Genomic DNA, 13,570 nt, shown 5'->3' on the forward strand with positions numbered 1-13,570 from the left:
ACCGCAGCCGAGGTGTCACGGCGTCGCTTTGCCCCTGCGTGCACCAGAACGCGGCACCACTCTGGCTAAACCCCAGGGCCGTAAACCCTGCTCAGCGCAAGAAGACCATGGTGAGGACGCGCCGACTTCGGAAAGCAGGCGTAAGGACAAACGGTGGCCACGCAGCGCTGGCCAGGCGGTCTCCCACGCCGTGAGAAGCGAGCGCCTGCCGGCGTGTTTCAGAGACCCCCACACCGCGCCCACCTCTGCGCCCTACCTGAGACGTTTCTGAAGGGCCTGTGACGGGGAAGGGTGACTCCTTTCCTTCTTCTCCGAGTCCGGCGACAGCACGTCCTCCGCTCTGCCCTGCTCTGAAGCCGCGGCCTGGCCTGCCCCAGCCTTGCTCTGGTCCACGCCGAGCTGGCCTTGCGCAGGGTCACACCTGTACATGAAGACGAGCGCTGGCTTCTCGCTCGACTCTCCCTTCGCCTCTGTGAACCAGTGATGGCGCTGCACTGGAGGGGGCGGCAGCATGTGGATGACCGTGCCGTCCAGGCCCACCAGCCTCCCCTTCTCCCGCTCTTTCTCTTTGTCGTCGTCCTCGTCCGTTTTCCGGCGGCGGAAGAAGCTTTTGAAGGATATCCAGCGCTTGGGCTTCGCGTCAGCTGCCCGCCGGCTGCCTTCGGAGGGCAGCACGGACTCGGCCTCTGTCGACCGCACGGGGCTGGTGGGCTTGGCCCAGTTGGTGAAATGCCTCTGCAGAAGGTTCCCTGCGTGGTAAGGGGAGGAAGTGGAGCGGGGCGGGGGGAAGGGGGGTGGGGGCTCGCCCTGGGGGCTGCCCACTAATTTGGAGGGAGGAGAGGTGACAGGCTTTGGGAGGGGATCTCTCGGTCCTTTGCTGGTGGTGGGACTTTCGGTGGTCTGAGGTGCTTCGGCCTCCCCACTGGGCTGCGTGGTGAAGAGGGATTGGGGCCGGACGGGTGTGCTCTTCGGGGCGCTCTCGTCGGCACTGCACGCCTTCGGGCTGGACGGCGGGACCTCCGGGGGGGACGGTGGGGGCTGGATGGAAGCCACGATCTGAGAGAGCACCGCGCTGGCTTTCTCCCGGCTGCCACCCGCCGCCGGGGACTCCTGGGACTCCGTTTTGGCCACGGGCTCCCGAGCGCTTCTCTGGATCTTCGCTGGGGAGCTGTGGCTGGAACTGTAGCTCCTCTGCGGTGAAGACTGGCCCCTGCTGAGACAGCTGTTAAACTCCTGCACCTTCTGGGCCACGGAGCCCCTTTTCCGCTCTGCGCTGTTGGAAGACGCCTTGGCCTGGGGGCAGTCGGCGGGTTTGCCAGTGGCCTTATCCGGGGCCCCGGCGTGGCTCTCGGTTTCTATTTCCTCGTAAGTGTGGCTGATGACGCTCGTGGTTTTCTCCTTCACCGAGAGCTCCCCACTTGTCCCCAGAAAACTTTTGTAGATGGCCAGATTGTCGTATGCATTCGGATTGATGACAATGGGCACTTTGATGGCATTTTTGGAACTCCGAGCGTACGTGGGCTCGTCGTGAATGATGATGGGGAAAGGCGGCATCCCGGCATTGTTGTAACTATTGAACTTTATTTCGGACAAGTTCGGTGACTTGACAGGGATGGTTTTGGAGGAAATGTTTGTAGCTGTGGGCGACGTAGGTGCGGACTTGTGACAGTTTTTCCTGGGAGGCACGTTGGGTCCAGTTCCACCGGTAATTAACTCCACTTTCGGTATCTTCTGTCTTGGACTGGTGCTGGAAGTCCACACTTCCTGGTATCGTATTGCACTGGACTTCTGGAAATGGGCACTTATTTGTCCTGGAGTCGGCGCAGGTGATGTCACAGGAGAGCTTGGAGTGGAGACGGAGCCTTTTGTCTTGGAGCTGCCGACAGGGCCCTCGAGGTGTTCGCTGGCCATGGCTGCTGACACGTCCACCACCGTATACGGCTTGCACAGTGGCTGCTCCAGGTTCACCACTCGGTAGGGCTTCGCTTGCTCTTCTACAGGGACGAGGTTGATGGTCACGGCTTGCCCAGCGACATCCGTGGAGGCTTTGCCCTCCTGCTTCTCCGTCTGCACGGCGATTTTGCCGTCCTTCTCTTCTAATCGGAGGGCGAGGACTGCTTTGTGCGTCTCTGGCGCTTTGGCTGCGTTTTTGGAAGCTTGTGATGGGTCCTTCTCCTGACTGCTACCCAGGAGGCTCTCGGGACTGGGCTCCGTTTCCTTCGTGTCCTCGGGGTCTCCTGGGTTGCCAGGAGATAACCCCCCATTGCAAATCTTCTGAGACAAACTGCTGGCTGTCTCGGAACGGGATTCCTCCGTGAGAGAGGAGTCTGGGGAGGTGGAGTCAGAGGACAGCATGCTCTGGACACTTTCCTGCCCGCAGGAGGCCACGGAGCGCTCCTCATAGCCATTCAGGATCTCGTCGTAGCTGTCGTCGTAGTCGACAGCACAGATCCTCTGCAGGGACTTGTTTCGCAGGGGGACCGTATTCCACTTTTTGTCCACGAAGAAGCGAACCGGAGACAGAGTGTTGGCCCTGAAGTTGGCGAAGCGAGGCTGCCCTCGCATGCGGATCTCCATGGCCAGCAGCTCCTCGTCGCTCTCATCCCAGCTCTCGCGCTCCTCCTCCAGGTTGCTGAAAAGCACGTCCTCCTCGCTCTCCTCGCCGCTGGAGAACTCGGGGTAACAGAACCGGCCCCCTTCGTTGCTGATCACTTCTGTGCTCCCGCTCAGAACCACGTGCTTGCCCTGAGCGTCCCTCGTGCCGCCCAGCATGCAGCTCGGGGGGAGCTTTCTCTCCAGGGACCGTTTGTAGCAGTCATTTATCCTCCCCAAGAAGGTCTCCCTGGAGTTGGCCTCGCTGCCCCCGGTCTGAGGGGCGGCGTCCAGGCCCGCGATCTCCTTGAGCACTTCGGTCAGCCCGCTGTTGTTGTTGTTGGCGACCTTCGTGCTGTCGGTGCCGCCGTAAGGCTTGGGAACGTGGCTAAGCCCTTCGCCGTCGTCCTGGTTGTTGTTCAGCGGCTTCTGACTCAAGGCGGTCCTGTTTCGGTTCCATCCCACGATGACAGGCTTGTTCTCGCAGTGTTCCTGGATGCTAAGCTCCCCACACACACTTTGCCCATCTGCCACCATCATCGTGGGCTTCACAGCTATCGTGGGTTTTTTAGCCACAGGAGGCCGGAAATTCCCCGTGTTCCTGATGCGGTGGTTGTTGCTCTGGTTGGCATTCGTTTTCACGTTGCCGTGGGTGACGGGCGCCTGCTCAGAGTCCGGGGGGAGCTGGTGCAAGCTTTTAGGTTTAAAGCAATTCTTGCATTCACCAGGTTTCCAAACGTGTTCAGTAAAGGTGTTACAAGCAGACATTTTTAAAGATAGAACTTCACAGACAGTGCTCTCCTTTCAGCGCATGGCAAAACTTTCACCTGTTAGTGTCCGCGTGGCCTCCGTGGTCTAGCAGCTCTTCCAAGTGCAGTCGGTCTGGGGGTGGGGAGGGCAGGGAGGAAAAAGAAAACAAATCTGAATGGGAAAGGAACTACGAAGCAAGTGACTCAAGATTCAAAAACTAGGTTCATTCTCAAAACGTTCTTTAAGTTAAAGACGCAGAGATAAACTAGGGTACTCCATTTTCATTTTCCTTCTTTGGCCAATCAGCATCTTGGAAAGCTTTTAGCCTTTTTTTCTTAAAATTGAGAGGCAGAGAGATATACAAAGAGAGACAAGGAGCCAGAGAGAGAGAGAGAGAGAGAGAGAGCAAGAGGGAGAGAAAGAGAGAGGAGAGAGAGAGAGAGAGACAGATATACAAAGAGAGACAAAGAGCCAGAGAGAGAGAGAGAGAGTGTGAGAGAGAGGGAGAGAAGGAGAGAGAGAGAGAGAGAGAGAGAGAGAGAGAGAGAGATACAGAGAGCCAGAGAGAGAGAAAGAGAGAGTGAGTAAGAGGGAGAGAGAGAGTGTGTGTGAGAGAGGGAGAGAAGGAGAGAGAGAGAGAGATACAAAGAGCCAGAGAGAGAGAGAGAGCGAGTAAGAGGGAGAGAGAGAGTGTGTGTGAGAGAGGGAGAGAGCGTGAGAGAGGGGGAGAGAAGCAGAGAGAGAAAGAGAGGGAGAGGCAGAGATATACAAAGAGAGACAAGGAGCCAGAGAGAGAGAGAGAGCGAGAGAGAGCAAGAGGGAGAGAAAGAGAGTGTGAAAGAGAGGGAGAGGGAGAGAGAGGGAAAGAAGCACAGAGAGAGGCAGAGGCAGAGATATGCAAAGAGAGATAAGCAGTCAGGGATAGAGAGAGAGAGGTCCCCCATCTGCCTGCTTGTTCACTCCCCAAATGTCCTCAACAGTTGAGAGCAGGTTGCAGCTAGAGCTAGAAGCCTATCCAGGTCTCCCAGGTGGGTGACAGTAACCCAATCACTGAGCCTTCACCACAGCCTCCCAACGTCTGTACTGGCATGAAGTTAGAGCCGGTAGCCAGGGGCTGGCACCATGGCGCAATGGGTTAAGTCATGGCCTGTGGTGCTGGCATCCCATTTGGGTACGGGTTCGTTCCAGCCACTCCATTTCCAATCCAACTCTCTTCTGATGTACCTGGGAAAGCAGCAGAGGATGGCCAAGTCCTTGGGCCCCTGCACCCATGTGGGAGATCCAGAAGAAGTTCCTGGCTTTGGCCTGGTAGAAGCTCTAGTCTATGCAGCCATTTGGTGAGTGAACCAGCAGAAGGAAGATCTATGTATTTATTTATTTGAAAGGCAGGGTTACAGAGAGGCAGAAGCAGAGAGAGAGATCTTTTATCCGTTGGTTCACTCCCCAAATGGCCACAAAGGCCAGAGATGGGCCTATCTGAAGCCAGGAGCCAGGAGCCTCTTCTGTGTCTCCCGTGTGGGTGCAGGAGCCCAAGAACTTAGGCCAACTTCTGCTGCTTTCCCAGGTACATCAGCAGGTAGTTGGATTTGAAGGGAACAGCTGGGACTTGAACCCATGCCCAAATGGGATGTTGGTGCTGCAGGTGGTGGGTGGCCTTACCCGCTACGGCACAGCACTAGCTCCAAATAAATCTCTTTAAAAAAAGAAGTCAGTAGTGAGAGCCAGGAATCAAACTTAGGTATGCTGATATGAGGTAAATATCTTAACCTCTAGGCTAAATACCTGCCCCAGTTGTTAGCTTTCTAACCATAATTTTATGCACTCTTTATTGAACCCTATATAATCTTGATACTTCTGTAGAATGACAGGTGTACTGCAGCCTCCCCTCTCAGGAGACGTGCTTGATGCTCTCTGTTCTCAATCAACCTTTTTAATACTCCTTACTTTGCTGTAGGCTGCACTTCTATCCACCCTTGAAATTTCAGATATTTCAATGAGACCCTTCAAGGTCAATGCATTCAAAATGAATCCTCTGGTTACCCTTTTTCTCACCTCTGAGGAATGAACTAACTAGCTCTGCTCCACCCCGCTCCACCCACCATCTTTCTTTGTCCTATGTTTCAGTTAATGTCATCACCGTCTGGCTAGATAGCTAAGCTTCAGCCCACAGACCACCCTCGACAGCTCTCTCCTGACTTCTCACTCGTGTCTCTGACACTCGGCCAGCCTTGTGAATCCCCCCCTGCATTTCCCTGGACGCCGTTCTTGTTCTTGCCATCCGCAGTCACTGCTAGTAGTTCAGACGCCCCCTATCTCCTGCCTAGGTCACTGTGATGGCTCGGTAACTGATCTCCACGCCTGCTGTCTCACCCCTTCCAATCCATCCCATACGCTTGCTGCTCACACTGTGTGCCTGGGGGAGCAATACTGGCCCTACCTGGAAACTTGTTAGAAACGCAAGTATCCTGGGTCCAGTGCCAGACCTACTGAATCAGAATTTGGTGATTCTACTGTTCACTCTATATTTCAATTAGAACCAACTTTCTAAAATGCCAGGATGACCCGTGTTAGTAATAAGCTTAAAAACTATTCTGTGGCTCAGTCTAACCTAATGCACTGGCTCCCAAGTGTCAGTGTGCAAACTGGGGCGGGGGGTGGGAGGCTGCGAGTAAATAAGAACCACCTAGGAGAACGACCTTCCAGCCGCCTAGTCCATCGTTGGGGAAGAACCCAGGAATCTGAATCTTCCCAGGCTCCAGGTAATTCTGGTGCAGGGAGATGCTGGAGCCTCTGGGCAACAGGAGGGACCCAAGTGCCCCAGCCTTTCAGGATACGGCCCTCGCCTCCCTTCCAGCCTCACGTCCTGGAACTCTGCAAGTCTCATCGCACCCTAAATCCTACTAGGCTGCTCACTTCCCCACGGTATGACCGAAGCCCCTCAAACAAGACCCAGCTGCATAAATATGTGCTTCTACTTTTAATTGTCTGATTCCCCACTAGTTTCTGAGATCTTTTAACACACAAGCTGTATCTATCTTCGTCTCTGTATGTCTAGCATAAAGACAATGAACACTGATGGAAAGTGCTGGTTTTGAGAACTGTTGAAACCATGACCCTTGCAGCTTTCTCTTATCTTGGGCACGTGGCTGCTGACTTCCCACAGAACACCAGCAGTCTGATGGTTCTGGCCCGTCAGAACCATGTTAATAGTGGGGGGGAAGTATCACCATGTTCCTGAATCTGTTATATGAAATATGTGAAACTTGTATGACTTAAATAAATTAAATTTTAAAAAACTCATATCAATCGTTAGTTGTACAGAACTTCACCCTGGGACAATGACAGGGACAGGACCCTTACTTGGCCCAGAAACTCAGCCTTCCTGGCAAGTTACTGTATGTTCTAAGGACCAGAAATATTTTCTTTAGCTGAATACAGAGTGAGGTCCCTCACATACAATGCTGAAAGCACTGTGCCTCAGTGGAAGAAGTACAAGTTAAGGACGAAGGAGGTCCATGCAGACGGCCCTGTGACCCAGTGAGGATAAAACACATCCTCAGGTGTTTGCTTGAAAACATTTATTTAGTCTTTCAGATGTTTTAAAAGCTTTAATCCTGGGGCCCGGTGCTGTGGCACAGTGGGTTAATGCCCTGGCCTGAAGCTCTGGCATCCCATATGGGTGCCGGTTCAAGACCTGGCTGCTCCACTTCCGATCCAGCTCTCTGCTGTGGACTGGGAAAGCAGCAGAAAATGGCCCAAGTCCCTGAGCCCCGGCCTGCGTGGGAGACCTAGAAGAAGTTCCTGGCTTTGGATTGGCGCAGCTCCGGCTGCTGTGGCCAGTTGGGGAGTGAACCATCAAATGGAGGACCTCTCTCTCTCTCTCTGCCTCTCCTCTCTCTGTGTAACTCAGACTTTCAAATAAATAAATAAATAAATAAATCTTTTTAAAAAAAGCTTTAATCCCTGAGTTGGGAAAGCCATTTCCTCCCGGTCTGAGACTGGACACTGTGAACAAGGCCAAGAGCGGCAGGAATCAGGTGAGAGGAGAGCAGCGGTGCGGCCCACGGAGCCTTTCAGACTTCATCCTCAGGGCAGTGGGAAGCCACCTACGGGCTTTGAGTAGGGGACACACCATGCTCCAATGTGCATTTAAAAAAGACGACTCTGAACACAAAACACACTTAGGAATACAGGTAACAAATATGTGCGAAATCTGAAATCTAGATGTGGAAAAGCACAAAAACCGGGTGAGACCACCCAAGGAGACCTAAATAAATGGAGACGTATCAAAGTTCTCAACATTATTAAGACGTCAGTTCTCCCCAAACCCATCTGATTCAACACCATTCCAATCAGAATCAGAGCACGACTGTTGTAGACTGATTCTAAAAATCGTGAAGTTGGGATTTCTGAGTGCACCAGCAGAAGTCAGGGGCACACGGTCACACTGGCTTGTTCACAGGCGTCCCTGGCTGCTTCTTGCCACAGGAGTGTGGAGTGGTGATGGCAGGGACAGTGTGCCGCTCACTCCTCTGAGAGCTTTCCAGCTCTCTGCAGGCGGCAGGGTCCCCACTGGTGCACGCGTCACCCTTACAGCACCATCACAGGTGCGTACTAGCAGGTGCACTTTAAATCAGTTCTGAGGAGAGGAAACACTGACTTTGAACCCTAATTCTTCCAAAAAAGAGTTAGTAGACCTGTATTACAAAATATGGTACTTCATTATATTTTCAATTTTGTCAGAAATTCTGTACAAATTTGTTTTCTCTCCTGTTATCAAATATCTAAATAATATCTTTCATTTTGCCTAGTGCCTGGCAAAACTCCAAAATACTTACTCTCTGGTCCTTTACGGAAAAAGTTTGCTGCTGATACATGACACAGATTATAAGAGAATAGAGAACAGACCTGCAGAAGTGTAGTCAAGTGATTTCTGACAAAGATGAAGGGATAATCTTTTCATCCAATGATGCTGCAACAGCTGGATATTCACGGGCAAAAAAATGAACCTTGATCTACACCTCACACCATACACAAACACGAATTCATATTGGACCACAGACCTAAGTATAATAATCTAACACTTTGAAATTTTTAGAAGATGACACAAGAGACAAATTGTTGTGGCCTTCTGTTTGTTAGGCAGAGTTCTGATACACAAAATCAAAACCATGCTCTAAAAAGAAAACTGATAATTTGAACCTCATAAAAATGAAAAATATTTGCTCCACCAAAGACAGAACAAGGAAATGAAGACAAGCCACAGATAAGAAGGATTTTTTTTTTGCAAAGTACATATGTGATAAAGGACTTTTTATCTAGAATGTATAAAGAACTTTCAAAGTTCAATGAAAAGAAAGTAATCTAATAAAAACCAGGAAAAAAAACCTCAGCAGATACCTGATAAAAGATATATGGATTCATATACACATGTGGCAGATTCTAAATACCACTGGTCACTTGAAAATGCAAATTTAAATTACAGTGAGCTACTGCTGCACATTTATCAGAATGGCTGAAACAGAAACAAAAACTGATCTGTACTAGCATGGATGTGGAGCAACTGGAAGGCTCATGCATTATGGGTAGGGATGCAATGTACAGGCACTTTGAACAGTTTGGCAGTTTCTTATAAAGTTAAACATAAGCTTACCAAGGAACCCAGTAATTCCACTCCAACATATCTGCCCCAGAACACGTCTGTTTATTGTAAAACTGATGCATAAAGGTTTACAACAAAACACTGCAAACAAGCCACTGTGTGGTGGTGGCTCCCCAACTGCACGCATTTATCAGAAGTCATACAGAGCAGTGCAGGACAGGACAGGAGGCGAGGAGACCCTTAAAGGGGTGGATGTGCGGAGTGCCGGTCCAAGTCCTGGCACCTCCGCTCTGACCCCCTTCTTACCAATGCATCCTACGAGGCAGCAGATGACGTCTCAAGTGCTTGGGTCCCTGCCCCCAACTGAGAGCCCAGGATGGAGTTCCACACTCCTTGTTGTGGCCCAGCCATGGCTGCTGTGGGCATCCGGGGGTAAACCAGTGGGTGGAAGATATCCCTCAATTATAAAACAAGATAAAGGACTGACACGAATAAAGCAAGATCTGATGAGAATGCGCTGCTGAAGGGCAAATGGAAAATGAGACTTCAGTGTGCCCGCTGGACTCGGCCCTGGGAGTTCCACAGTGGCCCCAGCAGGAACCCCAGATGCTGGCGTGGCTGAACGAGGCGACAAGTGACAGCGGCTAACTTTTTGGAGAGATGTAGGTGGGAACTGGAAGGAAGAAAGGTCTGAGGGAGTGGAGACCCAGAAAGGAGTTCCTAGGGGAGAAACTAGGTAATGTTAAATGACAACACTCGGGCAAGACACGGGGCAGTTGGAGAGGCTGAGAAGACAGGAAGAAAGAGAGGAAAATCGTTACCCTAGAAAGTTACAAACCAGGCCAGGCCCCTCATTCAAGCCTTCTGTTTTACGAGCGATGAACCGAAGCCCAGGAGACAAAGTGACTTCCCTAAGGCTCCACAGTGAGTGAGAGGGACCCAGATCTCGGACTCAAGGCTGTTGCCACTTACAGTATGTTTTGCTTTTCTAAATTGTTTTTCCTTTTGTAGATTTCTTTTGTGTAACTGTACATGCTTGCTGTGCAAATTCAGGAAAAGCATAAAGAAAACAGAAACCATGTGTAAGCCTATTATTCAGAGGCTGCTTCTGTTGGCAGTTTGTAGCAGGTCTGGTCAGCCACTGAACATTTAAAAAACCTTTTTCTTCTTGTGTACTTAGTGTTATTTTGGCACTGACTACAAAAGAATCAGCCACCCTGGCCCAATATCTTGTTAACCAAGCGAAACTCATTCCTGATAAGAGCCAGATTAAGTTCTCTCTTTGTAAGTAGTGCAGCATATTTTCTTTTTGCAAGACGGGTACATAAATCCCCCACTTTGAGTGTAGGTTAATTTGGTCAATGGACAGCTCCGGAACTGATCAGCAGCTATCACGTCATGAACAGACTCGCCAAGTGAGCTTCACAAGGAACACAACCAGCTCACGCCAGGGCTGTGCGCAGCAGGAACTCATCTGGGATTTGGCACTCGTTTGCAAGTTCTATGTCCATCTGTATCCACGCTGCCATGAAACGGAGACGAACCAAGCAAACACCTTTAACAAGCACCAGATGGAGCTGCTGTCTAAGCCACAGAACTTGAACTTTTGAGGGCTTCTTTTTAAACACCAATTATGTTTGGAGACAAAGATATGCACTTAAAGACGTTGTCCAGATTATTTTAACTCATAACAGGCTCACAGAGAGAGAAGCTGTACCATATGCACAAATGGCCCACGCGCAACCCATGCCCTCTGAAATGACTTCAGTGGCAACCGCCGACAACCAGCAGCTTTCCTGCTCCACACTGACACTCCCCAAACGGGAAACTCCAGTCCCCAAAGTTACGCTCAGGACAGAAGCAATCCGTCTCCGGAGGCACTCACACAGGAAGCGCAGCGTGCATGCTGGCGTGTTCTATTTATTTGCCAGAACAGGTCTGGCACAGAGTGCCCACGTGGGATGGTTGATAAGAGCAGCTCATTTGTCTCCGCAGTCCTTATAACCTCACGGCAAACCCTCTGGATGAAATGGTCCGTGGGAGAGTACAGTGGCTGAAGCTGCCCCCACCAGCTAACCAGGATTCCAGGGTCTAAGACTCTATTTCATATTTGACAGATTTCAGGACCAAAGCCCTTCTGGCTATAGGTGAAAGCCATTCAAGAGTAGCCTATTTCACTTCAAGCCATGACAGCTTTTTAAGAACCTATTACTGCCTTTTTTTTTTTATACTCTCTCTACCGCTGTACAATGACAATAATTAGTTTGCTTCCAGCCTAATAGTCTCTAGCAGACTCCATGCATGACAACCACATGCACACTGGACTTCAATCACAAAATAAACTGGCCTGCAGAAAGGGTGGGAGCACCTCAAGCTGGACACGACTGGCTCCAGCACAAAGGAGCACCACGCACAGAGTGCTTCCTCATAGCACCCCAGGAGAATCAGACGACAGTAAAGGAGGACGGGGAGTGGATGCGACGTTCCTCCGGAGTCCCGCGGCCCCCGCGGCTCTGTCTCCCGCAGATCTGCCACAGCGCCCTCGCCGCTCTGCCCGGGCTGGGGAGGGCGCTCACAGCGAGCAGCCGCGGTCTCCAGGATGCTGGGCTCTCCTAGGGCTTTGCAACGGAGCGTGTGGGTCACTTCTATAAAAGGGAAAGGAAAGTGTGACAGTGGCCCCACGTCACTCTTCCCAACCTTTCCTTCTCCCACAGGGAAAAACGCTGACCCGACGCCTTGACCAGCTGCCAAACCCCGCAGCAGATGACTAAAAGGGTGGGGAGAGGAAGTGAGAGCAGAGCAGGAAGAGGTTTTGCAAGAGATAAAACACAGCTTTAACTTGGTGCACAAATGGAAATTCCATGAATAAAAAGAATCTTCTTAATTGGAGATTGAAAAAGACAGACAGACTAATACAAAACAACCCAGACACACAGCTTCTTGGTATGTCAAGACTTTACAACATGAAGCTCTCTTGTCCAAAAAAGAAAACAAAACAAAACCTGCTTGATTTTGAAAGACCAAGTAAAAATCTATCAGAAACCTGCCGAGGCTAGGCGTTTTCAGTTGTTCTGGTCACGACAGTGTTCTGACAGGTTCCTGTCGCGAGGCGGGCCTCTCAGGTAAGGACTGTGCAACAGCAAACGCACTCGGCACGGCAGCACCACTCAGCCTCCCAGCCACCTCTCAGAAACGGCAGAGACACAGAGAGACAGAGATCTCCCATCTTCGGGCTCCCTTCCCAGATGCCTGAACAGCCATTTTCAGGACTGGACCAGGCCAGAGCCAGGAGCAAGGAACTCAATCCAGGTCTCCCAGATGGGTGGTGGCGAGGTCCCAAGTACTTGAGCCACCACCTGCTGCCTCCCAGGGTCTGATTAGTGGGAAGCTGGAAATGCAAGTGGAGGCAGGATTCGAACCCAAGCACTCCACTCAAGTCACTGTATAAAGTTCTTCAATGAACTAGTTTAATACTAATGCTACTCCTAATTATTATTATAAGACTGCTAGTAATTAATTATAAGACCATAAGTCCCTAGAAGGCAGGGCTATGTCTTTTTCATCTTTATATATCTTGGATTGCTTAGCACATACTACATACTAAGTAAGTGTTTGCTTAATAATAATTCTAGTTAGTATTTGCTATTTGAAGCACTTTGCCCATGACAATTCTCAATTCGCACAAAACTCCCATGACATACACACTATTGTCAGACTTGCCCAAGGTCACCCAGCTAATGAATGGCAGAGCCAGATGGCCGAGGGCATACACAGATGCCTGAATGGTGGGACTCGGCCGTCCGTGGCACCCAGCGGTGCTTTAGGCACAAGGACTGCAGCACCTGAACGGTAGTTCACGCAGCAGCAGCGGCACTGTCCACTAGAGTAGAATTCCACTGTGAATGGAGAAGGGCTACAGGGAGACAGGCCCACACATGTCCAGTGCGGCGCTTAGACACACGGCTCGTGGGCTGTCCCGAAGCTCTGTCTCTTGTGCCTTTGAGTGTCGAGGGAGTGAACATGAGGAGGCAAATCACGCCAGACCGTCTGTCCAGCCCAGTCTGAGTCCAAGCCATCCTGAAGTGGACAGTGCGGCGCTGCTGATGTCATGCTGTGCTCCTCCTCTCCGCTGCCCCGTCCTCAGGGCCACCTGTCTACGAAGCAGAGGGAGCTGGACCGGAGGCTAAATTAGGGAGTCAGTGCTGAGTGACAGGAGAGAAGACAGGTCATCTCTGGTTTCTTAAAAAAAGGGAGTGAAATAGGGGAGACAGGGACGGTGTTGGCCTAGGATTCACAGGGGTTAGAAAAACACGAGAGAGGAGGGGAAAGACATGGAAGGCAAGAGAAGAAGGAAAACAGCCGCTGCCCTGCGGAAAGCGCCACTCAGACGTCTGCAGCGACGGCACCAGCGGGGACAATGCCACCCGGGGGGCTTTCTGTCTTGTGTGACCTGTACCCTTGGTAGAAGGTATTATTTGTCCGATTAAATTACATTTACTTTCCCAGCTACAGAAAACAGTGAACAGTACATACTGTAAAACATTTATAATTTACACTTTTAGAGGGAAGAAGTACTTCTAAATTAATCAAAGTCTGAATTATACAACACTGTGAAGAAATATGGAT

The 13,570-nt window shown here is 50.9% G+C and overlaps 1 protein-coding gene across 12 annotated transcripts in view; it reads right to left on the reverse strand.

Annotated features, from left to right (window-relative positions):
- Positions 1 to 13,570, reverse strand: part of PEAK1 (pseudopodium enriched atypical kinase 1) — a 346,647-nt gene that overhangs the window by 68,999 nt on the left and 264,078 nt on the right. For 11 of the 12 annotated variants that reach the window (XM_051834588.3, XM_089310835.1, XM_051834591.3 and 8 more), the window contains one exon: positions 257 to 3,474. In XM_051834588.3, the coding sequence (XP_051690548.3) occupies positions 257 to 3,360 (3,104 nt within the window). In that variant the 5' untranslated portion in view covers positions 3,361 to 3,474. Of the gene's footprint in view, positions 1 to 252; positions 3,475 to 13,570 lie in introns of those variants that run through there. The other variant, XM_051834592.3, reaches the window with a different exon arrangement.

Source organism: Oryctolagus cuniculus, chromosome 12, assembly GCF_051225735.1.
Source record: "Oryctolagus cuniculus isolate XC-2025 breed Fujian yellow rabbit chromosome 12, ASM5122573v1, whole genome shotgun sequence".
Lineage (NCBI taxonomy): Eukaryota > Metazoa > Chordata > Mammalia > Lagomorpha > Leporidae > Oryctolagus > Oryctolagus cuniculus.